The 14,073-nt window shown below is 37.0% G+C and overlaps 1 protein-coding gene across 8 annotated transcripts in view; it reads right to left on the bottom strand.

The window, feature by feature from the left end:
- RAD50 (RAD50 double strand break repair protein) overlaps positions 1-10,405 on the bottom strand; it is a 40,893-nt gene extending 30,488 nt beyond the window's left edge. Inside the window, exons 1-11 of one of the 8 annotated variants that reach the window (XM_058168738.1) lie at positions 10,280-10,381; positions 9,455-9,734; positions 7,494-7,673; positions 6,458-6,541; positions 5,575-5,726; positions 4,739-4,924; positions 4,399-4,603; positions 3,737-3,865; positions 3,011-3,176; positions 1,729-1,922; positions 112-318 (exon numbers count right to left, since the gene is read on the bottom strand). In XM_058168738.1, the coding sequence (XP_058024721.1) occupies positions 112-318; positions 1,729-1,922; positions 3,011-3,176; positions 3,737-3,865; positions 4,399-4,603; positions 4,739-4,924; positions 5,575-5,726; positions 6,458-6,541; positions 7,494-7,622 (1,452 nt within the window). In that variant the 5' untranslated portion in view covers positions 7,623-7,673; positions 9,455-9,734; positions 10,280-10,381. Of the gene's footprint in view, positions 1-111; positions 319-1,728; positions 1,923-3,010; positions 3,177-3,736; positions 3,866-4,398; positions 4,604-4,738; positions 4,925-5,574; positions 5,727-6,457; positions 6,542-7,493; positions 7,674-9,454; positions 9,830-10,101; positions 10,223-10,262 lie in introns of those variants that run through there. The other 7 variants (XM_058168737.1, XR_009153404.1, XM_058168741.1 and 4 more) reach the window with 7 other exon arrangements.
- Between the last annotated feature and the right edge of the window lie 3,668 nt (positions 10,406-14,073).

Below are 14,073 nucleotides of genomic sequence, written 5' to 3'. Positions count from 1 at the left end.
GAACTAGCTTCAGAATATGTATTTAGAGAGTATTTAGAACAAACAATGGGTGTAAACAGCTGTGTTTATCCTTTAGTTTTATTGCATATACAGTTTTTAACCAAGGCTTACTGCTTTTGTAAGTTCTTGGTCCAGTTCTAGAAGTCGATTTGAGGATCCTTCTAACTGATGTAATTCCTGTTTTAAATTCTTTACTTCAAGTTGTTTCTTATTTTGAATATCTGACTTTAGGACAATAGTTTTTTCAAGTCCAGTTTTTTTATCCCTTATTTCATCAATTTGTTTCTGCTTCATTGTTTCCTTCACGCCAAATTCTTTCTGAAAAAGATAAAAATCACAGTTTACTTAAACAAAGGTTGCACATGTAGTCCTCAGCCTACAACCACAATTGACCCTGAAATTGTTGTTGCTAAGTGAGACATTTGTTAAGTGAGTTTTGCCCCATTTCACCGCCTTTCTTGCCACAGCTATTAAGTGAATCACTGCAGTTAGTAGCATGGTTATTAAGTGAATCTGGCTTCCCCATTGACTTTACTTTGTCAGAAGATCACAAAAAGTGATCAAATGACTCCAGGACACTGCAAAGGTCATAAATATGAGTCCATTGCAAAGCATCTGAATTTTGATCACATGACCACGAGGGTGCTGCAAGTATGAAAAATGGTCATAAGTCACTTTTTTCAGTGATGTTGTAAGTTTGAATGGTCACTAAATGAACTGTTGTTAAGTTGAGGACTACCTGTACTCTAAAACTTAATTACAAATTAGTCCCACGCAAATGGATTCCTCTGCAATTAAATGAGTTAGGATCGCATCAAATTAAGTAATTAATGCTTAATTTGGCAATAATGCTTGTAAATATATAGCATGTACAAATGCTCACACAATTCCCATTTCCCATGTTCTATGAAGAATTCTGTCACTATTGGCTCTGTACACAATTATTTAGGGCTAAATTTAAAAAAAACACTAATCCAAGCAGACTAAAATTAAGAAGTGTTCCACAATTAATGCTTTTCAATGAAATATTTTACTATACTGAATCTAACTAAACTTGTGATAACTTACTTACATGGCCCCAGTTAATCTCCTATTTATTTATTAATCTAATTTAATGTATGCAAATTTACTGTTTAAAATGTTTTATATTTAGAAGTCAATAAAAATCATTGAGCTAGAATCCCTCTCCTAACCTGCCTTTTGTCTGAAATGAGCTCTTCGTTTTTGGAGCATGGCATGTCACAAATTAAGGCCAGGTTACTCATCACCTAATCTAATTTGCTGCACGTATTGGAAAAGGGAACTGTAAGAAGTTGTAAGTAGTGTGTACATAATACATTTATTTTTATTTTTATTCAAAAATAGTTCCTGGGATATTTTACTATAAATGAAATATATTGGGGTAAAGCAAAAAAAAAACCCAAAAAAAAAACCACAACAACATGGGAAAAGAAAAAAACCCACTAAGATTTTGTTCTTACTGGCTATTTTTTCTTATCTCTGCCAAATATAATGCTTCCTGCCATCAAGTTCACTTTTCTCCAGTTATAACCAAAAAGAAAAGAACATACAATATCAATGACTGATGTGAATTTCCCTATAATGTACTATTTCAATGTACTTTAAAGAAAATTTACAACCTAATCTCACTACAATTTAAAATACAGGGATTATTTTCCTATCCTAGACCAACCGAGCCTTTAAAAATGTACAAAATCAAATATTTACCATTAAATTATTAGCAGTTTCCGTATCTTTGTCCTGTCTCTCTTTTACCAGCCTCTGAAAACTACTGGTTTGTCTTTCATTTAAGGGTGCTCTTTCAAATCCTTCCAATTCCAACTGAGCTGCCAAAGTCTGAATTAACGAATCCCGGGTTCTGATATGCTGCTGGTAACGATCTGCTTGTAACTGAAGACGACCTTCACAGAAAAAAAACAGAATTTAAGCATATACAATATATTCAAGATTTTACAGGATTGTTGATAAGATTCAAAAAACTGTAAAAGTATATTTTAGCCAGATGCAGGCCATGCCCACCCCAGCTCTGCGAAGGGAAAACCGTCGCAATGTCACATGACATCAATGTGACTCAGCAAGTTTGATATCCATGAACTAAAGATTAAGACTTTTAAAAGTAAAAGGAAGGATTTAAAATTGGTTTATTTGATAAAGGTTAAAAATAAGGTAGATTGTTACCTCTGGCAACCCTTTATGAACTTTCTGATGACACCACGATTGAAAAGATGATGTTTCATGGATGTGTTCATAGATAAGAGATGGGCTGAAGACATAAATGTTTGTAACCTTAGAGGAGGTGAAGCATCACTAAATTTATGCTTCTTGTGATCAAGTTGGAAGTCACTTCTTTATATATATTACTTTTTATTTCTTATACTTTTTTCCTTTCTTCTCTTTTTTCTTGCCTTTATACTCCTTCTATTCGTTTTAAGTTTAGTTTGTATTAGATTTTGCTACTATAGTCAAATTTATATAGTCATCCAACTCACACATGGTGACTCTATGAGGGTTATAAAATATCCAGAGCATAAAACTGATATAATCCTACCTCTCACCCACTCCAAAAAGTATCATTTGATTTTCTCCGAATCAGTTTCCACCTTAAAGATCTTCTGGAAAAGTAACAAGTTGAAGGGGCAATCTTATCTCTGGGGGGGATTATATTCATTCCAAAGAGAGGGATCTACCACTTTTTCTTTTTCAGACCCTTTATCTTGGTCCCACCTGATTTCCCTAATAGATGGGACCCATAGCATGCTCTGCCCTCCTGTACTGGTGGGTCAAGTAGATTTAACTGGGAGAGGCCTGGTGCCAAGCCATGTAGGGCTTTAAAGATGACAAGCAGGACTTTGAATAGCACCCGGAAGCAGATCAGTAACCAATGCAGCTTCTACAAAAATCTTAATAGAAATTATATATAAAGAAAAGAAAAAATGCTGGTATCAATTTTCATTTATTAACATGCATTAAAATGTTAATTAAAATATACCTTGTTCAACTAATAATTCTGATTTTTCTTTATTAAATCTTAGGAATTCTTTGTTTACTGCCTCCAGTTCTCGCTGACACTCTGTTAACCGCTTCTCCTTTTCTTTCACAGTTTTCTGATGGTTTTGATACATTCTTCTAAGTTGCTCATCACTTCCTTGAAAAACCTAACATTGCAATATAGGAGGGAAAAAAACTTTTAGAAATATCTTTTCCCCACCCTTTAGAGTGGGAGTCGTGCAAAGGCCAAAGAATATGTGATATAAAAAACTAGATGATTATGACTGCCTTTGCTAAACTTAAAACCTAGTCCACCAGTCCACTTTGTTGGCATGAAGATTGAGAAATACTGTTGAGGACTGGGAAAATGTTTACCTTTTTCTTAATCTAACTCTTAACTCTGTTCTTAATGTTGCTATACCGCCTACTTGTGGATTTACTCAGCAAAAACATTGCAATAGTAATAACAACTGCAAGAGGGGTGACTGAATATAAACACAACAGTTGCTTGGAACAAAAATCTAACCTTTACCATTGGGTCAGCATAACATTTACATGCAGTAGCCGTGATCTTACCTAGTTTGGATAATGAGACATCTGCAAGGAAACAACCAAGCTCAGAGAGCACCAAGGGCCTCCTCATTGCAATCCTGAGCTACAAATATTCTCCTTTATAAATGCAGTTTATATATTCTATTTCATGCAAACATAAAGAATATAAGCAAACCTTCTCCATTTTTTGTTGCAGGTCTTGATTATCCTTTTCCATCTGCTTTCTCCGACTTTCCAGAGCTTTGCTTTCATTATCTAATCTCATTACTTTTACAAGATTCTGTTCTATTTCCATCAAAGAGTTCTGGGAAAGGAATAAATATTTAATGTAAAGAAGCTGCATAACAATTAGGAGGAACGATAAAACAACCTTGTAAATAAACCCCTTAAAGCAGGTGTGTCAAAACTTGGCAACTTTTAAGACTTGTGGACTTCAACTTTCAGAATTCCTCAGCCAGCTTTTGGAATTGAAGTCCACAAGTATTAAAATTGCCAAGTTTGGACACTCCTGCCTTGAAGGAATTAGTCATTTGGGCTCTAAGGAAGGATGCAAGCAAAGCTCTCTCCAACAACCACATTTTTAAGGTGGGCATGGAGTTCAGGCTGCCATCTAGTTGGACATTTTGACTCAACTTTCAAATATCCAATTTTTTTTATTTTTTTAAAAAAAGTATTCACTATAATGCTTCTTCATGCTTTTTCATGGTTCATTAATTAAGTACACCTTTAAACTAGGGTGACAAATTGGAACCAGCAACCAAGCTGCAATAAACAGATTCAAGTTGCCAGCTCTGAGGACACATCCATTTAATCAACATATTACAGATAATAAACCACCTTTAGAGGCTCTAGTTGGTTTTCAATATGTCTGACGTTTTCTTTGGAGGCAGCTAACTGAGTTTCCCTGCTAGTTAGCTGATTCTGGATCTCTTGTGCTTTTTCTTTATTCTGCTTCAAGTACTTCAGCTCCACCTGACATTCTTTAACTCGCTGCCCTTGTTTTAGACGCACCTGGCGAAGTGTTTCCAAAGCCTTAATATACCTTTTGGAAAGAAAAATGTATGTGATTTTTAAACTACCTGTAAACCTGTAAACAACCTTTTGTTAATCAATATTAAAGGTTATTTGTCTCATTTTAATCCTTTTACTCATTCAAGAAACCACAAATAAATATTACCTTGTTGCTGAAAAGATTTCATCAAATTTCTGTTTCAGAGCCTTTCCTTCACTTAGAGGCCAGTTGGAATCTTCTTGATGGCAGAAAATGACATTATTAATTACAGACTTAGAAACTCCAAGGGCAACAATCATCTCTCGGTCAATTTCTGCACACTTGGAGCTCAGACTGACTTTCTCCCCATGCCTGCACAAAAACACAGCAAGTGAATAATAAACTTATACAGACAATTTACTTGTCTTTTTCTGTAACTTCAAATCAGTGTTGACTGCTGCAACGGCCTGGAAAAATCCTTGCAATTTTCTTGGCAAATTTTTTGGCAGTGGCTTAGCATTGCCTATTCCTACAGCTGAGAGAGAACAACTGGCTCAAAGTTTCCCCATTGGTTTCATGCCTAAGGCAGAACTAGAACTCAATATCTTTTGTTTTTTTCCATATATTTCATGACTATTTGACTTTTTATATTATTCTTACATTTACATTCGCCATTGGCGAATAGGCAGCAATATAAATCTAATAAATAAATAAATACTGTTTTCAAAAGTATCATATATGGTCACTACAGCTCTTTGCAATATCACAGAAGAAAAACATGAGCTATTAGTTATATTATTTGTTCAATTAAATTAATGTAACAGAAAAGAAGAGGAAGCAACACTTGAAGTACAAATAAAATAAACATATTCAGAAAGGATTCCAGGCACAACTTGGTACAAGCTTACAATTCTTTTGGTGGTATGTAAAAATAGAATGCAAATCTACACTTTGTTTTCAGACATACTGCCCAGATATAATCCCAAAATCATATTCAATTAAAAATATGGTTATTCACTCACTTTATTCTTGTAATTACTCCTTCAAGAGTTTTAAATTCTGTCTTCTTTCCTTTCTGAGAACATACCATGGACCGTTGGACAGCAACAAGTTCTCCATTAACATCATGAAATTGAAGTCTTATTTGAGCTCTGACATCTGTTTCATTGGCAACCTTCCCCAAGGGAAAATAAATTTATTTTTATTTACAGGTCCAGGAAGAGCAACAGTTTCTTCCCCCAAATCAGCTCTTTAATCATGTTTATTTATAATAAAAGTAGAGGCAGAGATTTAAAAGTTATTTTCTTGGTCATGGACATTGACAATAGACTGAATTGCCTCCAGAGTTGAGGGGCTCTTTTCGAACAGATCTGGGAGATATAAGGGGAAGCATAAGGACAAGAAACCATAGCAGGTCTTTCTATTGTATGAGAAGGAAATCATTGATGTCAGTTGCGTGCAAATGCATGGGAAAAAGATATCCCAAGGAAGGCCAATAAGTTAAGAAAAATAGTAAGGAAGTTGTAATGAGAACAGATTCATAAAGGTAATGCACCAACAAACTTTTCATCAATCAATTACAAAAGGACACATTGCTTGGATCTGCACATATACTACACTGAACACTAATTAAAGAACTGACAGCTATGACTTCACATTTCTTTGTCTACAGTAATATTTTTATATTTTTCCAATGGATTTATAATGCAGTTATTTTCTCATAATATATTTTGATCCATTGCTTATATTTATGTTTCAGCATGTTATTTAGAGACACTGCATCTCAAGGCACAACATAGAAAATAATTGTCATTTTTCTTGAAATAGGGAACTACAAATTCCTCATCAACTTAATTTACACACTGCAATTTAGTAGCCAAACAAACTAGCAACTGCAATACTTACTTTTGGATCATGGACAAATGAATTTCCTTTGCTGCCAGGTGGGAAGTCCCCAGTACAAATATATTTGAGGCATTCTATGATAGTCTAATGAAATGGAAACAAGCATCAGAAATATATCTAATAGCCACTAAATGACTATGTCTAGATGAGGAGATTAAAAAAGTAGACCTCTCATGTATTACTTTTTCCAACCTCCCCATATGTCTAAGAAATCATAAACAGTAAATGGTTTACTCATATAATGATGTTGATGCTATCAGAACTACAAATATGGAACTTTGCTGATTACTTTTATTAGCAGGAATTCCTAGAAACATTGGTTTGTACAGAATTGCAAGATCCTATGCATTCTAACACAATCTGACTTCTTGTATATGTTGTTAAACAAATGAGAGAGATAATAAAGAAGTATCTCATTGTTTTCCATAGTCATGTTCTTTAATGTAAAACACATCGTCAATGTACAAAAAGATATAAATAAGAAACACACACAAGCACCATGGAACTGTTAGAAATCCATAGACCCATTCAAAATTTCTGCTAAAGATGGTGCAAGTAGATGAATTTGAATGAATGTGCAAATTACTTAAGAAATGTATATGTGCTATGCAGTCATGTTTTTTAAAAAAAAACTTATTCAGTGCTGTAATTAACCTTTTCACAAATGCTATGTGTGTGATGAGAGTTTATCTGCTGCACCAGTAAAATATAAGTAAAAAGTTAATTGGTGTTACTTCAAAAACAAAGCGCTCACAAATTTAAGTGAATATATATTCTATACAATTTGTTCTTTCAGTGTCATTGTTAAAAAGAGTTATATTTATTTGTAATAAATGAGCTAATCTTTAAGGGATATGAAAAACAGAATACAATACTTCCTCTAAGAGATAATCCACAAATTTCTTTCTATTATTCTTTTGGGCTATTTGTAATAAGATTTTAAAATATATTCCCAGAATTAAGCCACTTCTGAACATTGGGATGGGTGGTAAGAAAGTATAATTTATTTAAAAAGTTAAATTCACTTGAATCTTACCGTTTTTCCAGCACCATTTGGACCCACCAAAATAGTTAGAGGATTAAAGAAAGTGATAACTTGTTTATCTTTATCCTCCACACCAAAGCTCCTCACTCCAAGAATGCTCATTTTATCAATCTTAGACATGTTTGAAAAATATTCTTCTTTCCACTAGCAGTAAACTGTATTCAAATTACCCTGCAGAGTAATAGTTAAATAGAATAAAAAGGGTCAGTTTCAGTAATCTTTCTTCTAGATCAGGCAAACAATATTCCATATGTAATTTGCTTAGTATATTTGCACATAAACAGATATCTAAATATAGAACTAAAAGAACAAAACATTGGTAAAGATTTCATCCACAATTTAAAAGGCAGAGTAGCACCATCTATTCCAGACTATTGATCCATAAACTAGATGACACTCAAATTCTCTCACCACAGAAAACTGCATAGATAAGATCTTCTAATTTTAATACAAAAAGCTTGATTAAAAATAAACACAAACTGTGGATTTTCAATTTGAATAAACTAAGAAAAGTAATAAGGAAAGTTGCATAAGAATAGACTCATAAAGGTAAAGGAGTTGCAACCAGCTGGAATTTCTTAAAAAGAAAATTAAGGATGGGGTAATCTCATGTAATACCAATAAGAAAACAAACCAATACCTAAAGGAGCCAACATAGTTGAATAAACGGTTTGTAAAAAAAGTTGCCATTCGTGAAAGATGCTTATTGGAAATGGATGGAAAAGTTAACACCAATAAAGTTACAGAATGTGTGTAATAAATGCAATACCATCTTCCTGTCATGGCTTGTTAATTTTTGCTGTTGTTTTCACTGGTAACTATAATTGCTTTGTATCACCTAAAGTTGTTTCGGTAATTGAAAGAGTCCATCCAAGTAACTCCAAATGTTTATGTAGCAACAGTTCTTTTAATTCTGTTCCAAACAGCTTCTGCATCCTCTTTCTTGCATCCACTTGCGTTCATTGAGAGATTGTTTAAGGTCCAATATTTCTTCATTCTGGATTTTTGCTTTCTTTTTCTCTATTCAATCTACTTTCATTCTAGTTTCTTTCACTTCTTCCCTTTTCCTCATGTCCATCTTTTCCAACATCCATTAACACAGTATTTGAAAAATAGCATATTTCGTATTTAGAATCTCTTAGTACCGCGGTATTCTTCGCAAATTCTCTCAATTATTTCTTTAAAATGATTGTAATTCCGTACACTTTTAAATAAATTTGTGCATATGGATACACAAAAACATGCTCAAACTACGTATTAAGATTACTGGTAGGTTCTTTTTCAAAGAGATAATTACTGAATAATCTTCATATTTATTTGTTTTTTGACCTCTGCCCTAAAATTTACTTTGAAAAGATCTTCAGATGTGAAAGGGAATAAGAAGGCATCCAAAAATACATGATCTTGTTACACCCCAAAACGTGTACTCCAACATTGTTAAAAATGGAACTGTAGAAGGAGTATATGTTTAACTGAACGGTCTTTGGATCTTCCTTATTTCATGATCTACAATTCTGGAATATCCTTGAAACTGCTGTTAAAACAATTGAAAACCACTTCTTTATAAGCTTTTTAAAAAAATCTTCCTTTCCTCTTTTATTAACTTCCTTTTCAAAATTTGCATTGTTTTTCTCTTTTAAAAAAATCTTTATTATGCACGTTTACATACATACATATAGTCCTCGACTTACAATAGTTCATTTAGTGACCATTCAAAGTTACAACACTGAAAAAAGTGACTTAAGACCATTGTTCACACTTATGACCACTGCAGCTCATGGTCATGTGATTTACATTCAGACTGCAGGCTGCAGTGTCCCCAGGGTCGTGCAATTCCTCATTTTGCAACCTTCTGATAAGCCAAGTCAATGGGGAAGCCAGGTTCACCTAACAACCTTGTTACTCACTTAACAAATACGGCAAGAAAAGTCATAAAGTGGAGCAAAACTCACTTAGCACATTTCTCACTTAGCAAGAGAAACCTTGGGCTCCATCGTGATCGTAAGTTGAGGACTACCTGTATTTGTATGCATGTATCTATGCATTCCGTGTATTCACTTATTTATTTTTAAACGTAACACTTGGACAGCGTCAGGAGAAGCCTCAATGCCGGGATCGGAGAAGAAGGAAGAGGATGTCCTGGTTTGGCTGAGTGATGAAGGGCATCACCGCCTCTCTAAGCAATTGGTTTCACTGAGAAGATCTGAGAGTTGCCTGCATCGCTGTTTCTGACTTAAAACAAAACAAAACAATACAATGTCCGGTGGGTGGGGGGGAGGAAGGAAACAGAGGCCAGTGGAAAAGGCAGGAAAGCCAGGAAGCCCATTCTGGCACGAAACCCCCAAGCCCCCACCACAGCGGCTTCTCGTTCTTAGCAAGAGGCCGCCCCCCCCCCGGCACCCCACATCCCCCACTGTGGTTCAGAAGCCGCGGGGCAGAGGCGCGCGGGGTCGAGAGCGCGCGCGCGCGCGTGGTGGGGGAACCGGGGACTCCCGCTTTCCGAGACCGGAAACTTCCCAGACCCTCAGCGAGACGGCGCGAGAAGAAGCACGAGGGCGGCGGCGGGGTGTGGGGGGGGGGGAGGGGAGAGAAACCCTACCTTTCTTAGGGGCGGGGAAGGGGGCGCAGCTCTGCCGGAGGTGGGAGGAGGAGACGCGGATTTGGGGTGGGGGGGGAGGAGGCACGGCGGTCTCCGGGGCCCGTAGAAGGGAGGGTTTGACATACAGCCTGCGCAGTGGAATCTTACAAGAAAGAATTTACCGCCTTGATTGACACACCTGGCCCACCAACGGCGTGTGGAGCGGCTGGGGCGGAGGGCGTGTCTGACGGAGCGCGAGGAGTTTCATCTAAAGCCCGGGCCGCAAACCCGGCATTACTTTCCCGCCACCGCCGAAGAAACGTCACCTCTCTGACGTCAGCATCTTGGGAACAGAGAGTTAGTCAAAGTTTAGAGTGTCCACAGCGAATGCGGAATAGGAACAGAATAGAATAGAATTTTATTGGCCAAGTGTGATTGGACACACAAGGAATTTGTCTTGGTGCATATGCTCTCAGTGTACATAAAAGAAAAGATACGTTCATCAAGGTACAACATTTACAACACAATTGATGGTCAATATAGCAATATAAATCATAAGGATTGCCAGCAACAAGTTATAGTCATACAGTCCTAAGTGGAAAGAGATTGGTGATGGGAACTATGAAACGATTAATAGTAGTGCAGATTCAGTAAATAGTCTGACAGTGTTGAGGGAATTATTTGTTTAGCAGAGTGATGGCCTTCGGGAAAAAACTGTTCTTGTGTCTAGTTGTTCTGTTGTGCAGTGCTCTATAGCGTCGTTTTGAGGGTAGGAGTTGAAACAGTTTATGTCCAGGATGCTAGTTTATGTCTACGGGACCGCCTACTGCTACCGAATACCTCTCACCGACCCGTGCGCTCTCACAGAGAGGGACTCCTCAGGGTGCCGTCAGCGAGGCAATGTCGTCTGGCGACGCCCAGGGGAAGGGCCTTCTCTGTGGGGGCTCCCACCCTCTGGAATGAACTGCCCCCAGGACTTCGTCAGCTTCCGGACCTTCGGACCTTCGGACCTTCCATGAGCTTAAAACTTACCTATTTAACTGCGCAGGACTGGGTTAGATTTTAGTTTGTGGGTTTTATCTTGGGTTTTAATTTTTATATTTTTAATTATTAGGCTTTTGAATAAGTTTTTTAATTGTTTTTAGAATTGTATTTATTGCTTTTAAATGCCTGTAAACCGCCCTGAGTCCTTTGGGAGATAGGGCGGTATATAAATATAAACAATAATAATAATAATAATAATAATAATAATAATAATAATAATAATAATAATAATAATAATAATAATAATAATAATAATAATAATGCGAGGGATCTGCAAATATTTTCACGGTCCTCTTCTTGATTCATGCACTATACAGGTCCTCAATGGAAGGCAGGTTGGTAGCAATTATTTTTTCTGCAGTTCTAATTATCCTCTGAAGTCTGTGTCTTTCTTGTTGGGTTGCAGAATCGAACCAGACAGTTATAGAGGTGCAAATGACAGACTCAATAATTCCTCGGTAAATTATGACTGGGAGCGTCTTGGGCATCTCTACATGAGTTTATCCTGCATGTGAGAGCCTGCAGCTTAGGAACGAGGAAGTCGCTCCAGGCTTATACAGTACAGGTTGTCCTCAACCTTACGACCACAACTGAGCCCAAAGTTTATGTTGCTAACAGAACTTTGTTAAGTGGCATTGGCCTCATTTTACGACCTTTCTTGCCACATTTGTTAAGTGAAGCACTGTAGCTGTTAAATCAGTCACCCGGTTGTTAAGTGAATCTGGTTTCCCCATTGACTTTGCTTAGTCAGAAAGTAGCAAAAAAGGATCATGTGACCCTGAGACATTGCAACCGTCATAAATATGAGTCAATTGTCAAGCATTTCAATCTAGATCACATGACCATGGGGATGCTGCAACGGTCATAGGTGTGAAAAATGGTCATACGTGCATTTTCAGTGCCGCTGTAAATGAATTGTTGTAAGTCGAGGATACCTGTACCTAGAAAATTTTAACCAGATTTTAACCAATCAAAGGGGCAGGGTAGGATATTAGACAGCCTCTAATTGGCCTTGAAGGCCTTAGAAGCTAAACAGGCAGAATTTGGTTAGTCCATGGATGAGGGAAATCATAGGCTAGGTGGGAAGTTAAAAAGCATCTTGGGAAAAAAGTTGTGGTAAACCAATGGACTACATGGGAGAAATAAATTCCAAATATGTCAATCCAACAGCAAACCTTGAGATGAGGGATCATTTTGCTGTATTTTGTTTTTTTTTTTAAAAACAAAAGTTAACTGCAGAGCATAAGATTTTTACATATAACCTTGGGTTTAGGTCAGGGAAATTTGAGGAGATAGTTTTTTCTGTGGGTCATTGGAATTCCAAGTCATTTTCTCCAATTTGCCTCAGCTGTCCCCTTCCCCAGTCTGAAATATGAGAGATGGGCATTCATCTCATGCAACTGGCTGGAACTGAAGGTTGCAGTCCGATGCGCTTGCTCCTTAAAAAAAAAAAATCAAGCTCAGGGATTGGATACTTTCAGAGACTTGGATTTGATCATCTGCAAGGCATCATCCACATCAGTCACAAAGTCTGCATTGGCTATAGCAGGACAATTTTTAATAGCAACATTTAAATTCTTTAAAAAATTCTACAATTATTAAGTGATCACACTTGTAGAATTTTTGCTATTTGGGGGAGCATGGGCATGACCAAAAATTGTAACATAGACACACAGTTCCAAATCTATCACACTGACCGTGACAAATGCCTTTCTCAGTTGTTCAGAATTCTATTTTGGGGCACTAGGCAGCCTTTCCAGCCGGGATGGCTCTCAACTTTTTAGGTTCAAAAGAAAAACCTGCAGGTACTATTACTAGAGTTGCTTTTGGTTAAAAAGATGAGCACCATATAAATTTAATAAATAAATAGAATAAAAAGAATATACTGTATGGGAATGGAATCCTATGGAATCCGAGTCCTCCACTTATGATGTACTGTAGATGTCCACCTAAATGTAGTTATGATTTTTTCCCCAGACCATTTCCACAACTAGAATGATGAAGGCAGAAGAAACACAGTGCTGTTCCTATTTTCTATCCATGCATACAGTTCCTGAATAGCTTAAAGAGGCTAAGAACAAACTTGCCAATTCTGATAAACTTCTCTGTGTATGTGGAAATGGTATAGATTTTTGTCTGCTTGATTTTATATCTCTTCTAATAAACTAGACATAAATATTTAATCTAAGGACTATAATTTTTTTGGGTGTACCAGCTAATGTTAATCAGCAAGAAGTTTTAGTATTGTTTTTTAGATTATTTGACACTAGAAATATTTCAATGGCTAGATTAAAAACAACAAAAGCAATCAAAATAGGTCAGCCAGCAAAATTGTTCATGTTATGTTCTGGAAGTAACGAGGCCGGAGACCAGGGTAGTGACAACAGCTCTTTAATATAGGGTGAACCCAGCAACGGGCTGGGGGAAAAACCTCTCCTTTTATACAGTTCTACTGGCGGCTTCGTCCAATCAGCAACGTGCTGATTTCCCGCCCAAATATTTAAAGGTACATACAAGAACACATAACACTCCTCCCCTCCCAGAAAACACTTTGCCTCTATTTACATATTATTTACATGTTATTTTTCGACGTAGTCACGCAAATAACCTGGGCGTCTCCTAGTTCTTTCAGACCTGCGCGGTTCAGTCCTGGGTGGTTTTTTGAGCTGTTCGGAGGGTCTGTTTTCTCCCCCCAGCTCTTTCTCTAGGCCATCGGGCCCTGGATTATTTGCAGACTCTTTTTCTTGGCCATCCGGCCTTGGATTACTTTTGTAATTTTCCCTGTCGTTTCCCTCGGGAACCTGATGGCGTCGCTGGACCTCCGGGACCTCAGCTAAGTCTTGCGCCTCCCCCGGGTCATGGTCAGCTGTGGGTTCAAATAAGGAGTGGTCATGATTTGTTTCATGTGGCTCGGTTTGTTCAGTTATTCGTCTCCTTATCTGATCTATG

Source organism: Ahaetulla prasina, chromosome 2, assembly GCF_028640845.1.
Source record: "Ahaetulla prasina isolate Xishuangbanna chromosome 2, ASM2864084v1, whole genome shotgun sequence".
Taxonomy (NCBI): domain Eukaryota; kingdom Metazoa; phylum Chordata; class Lepidosauria; order Squamata; family Colubridae; genus Ahaetulla; species Ahaetulla prasina.
The sequence above is the reverse complement of the archived record's forward strand: the minus strand, read 5'-3'. Positions and strand labels throughout refer to the sequence as shown.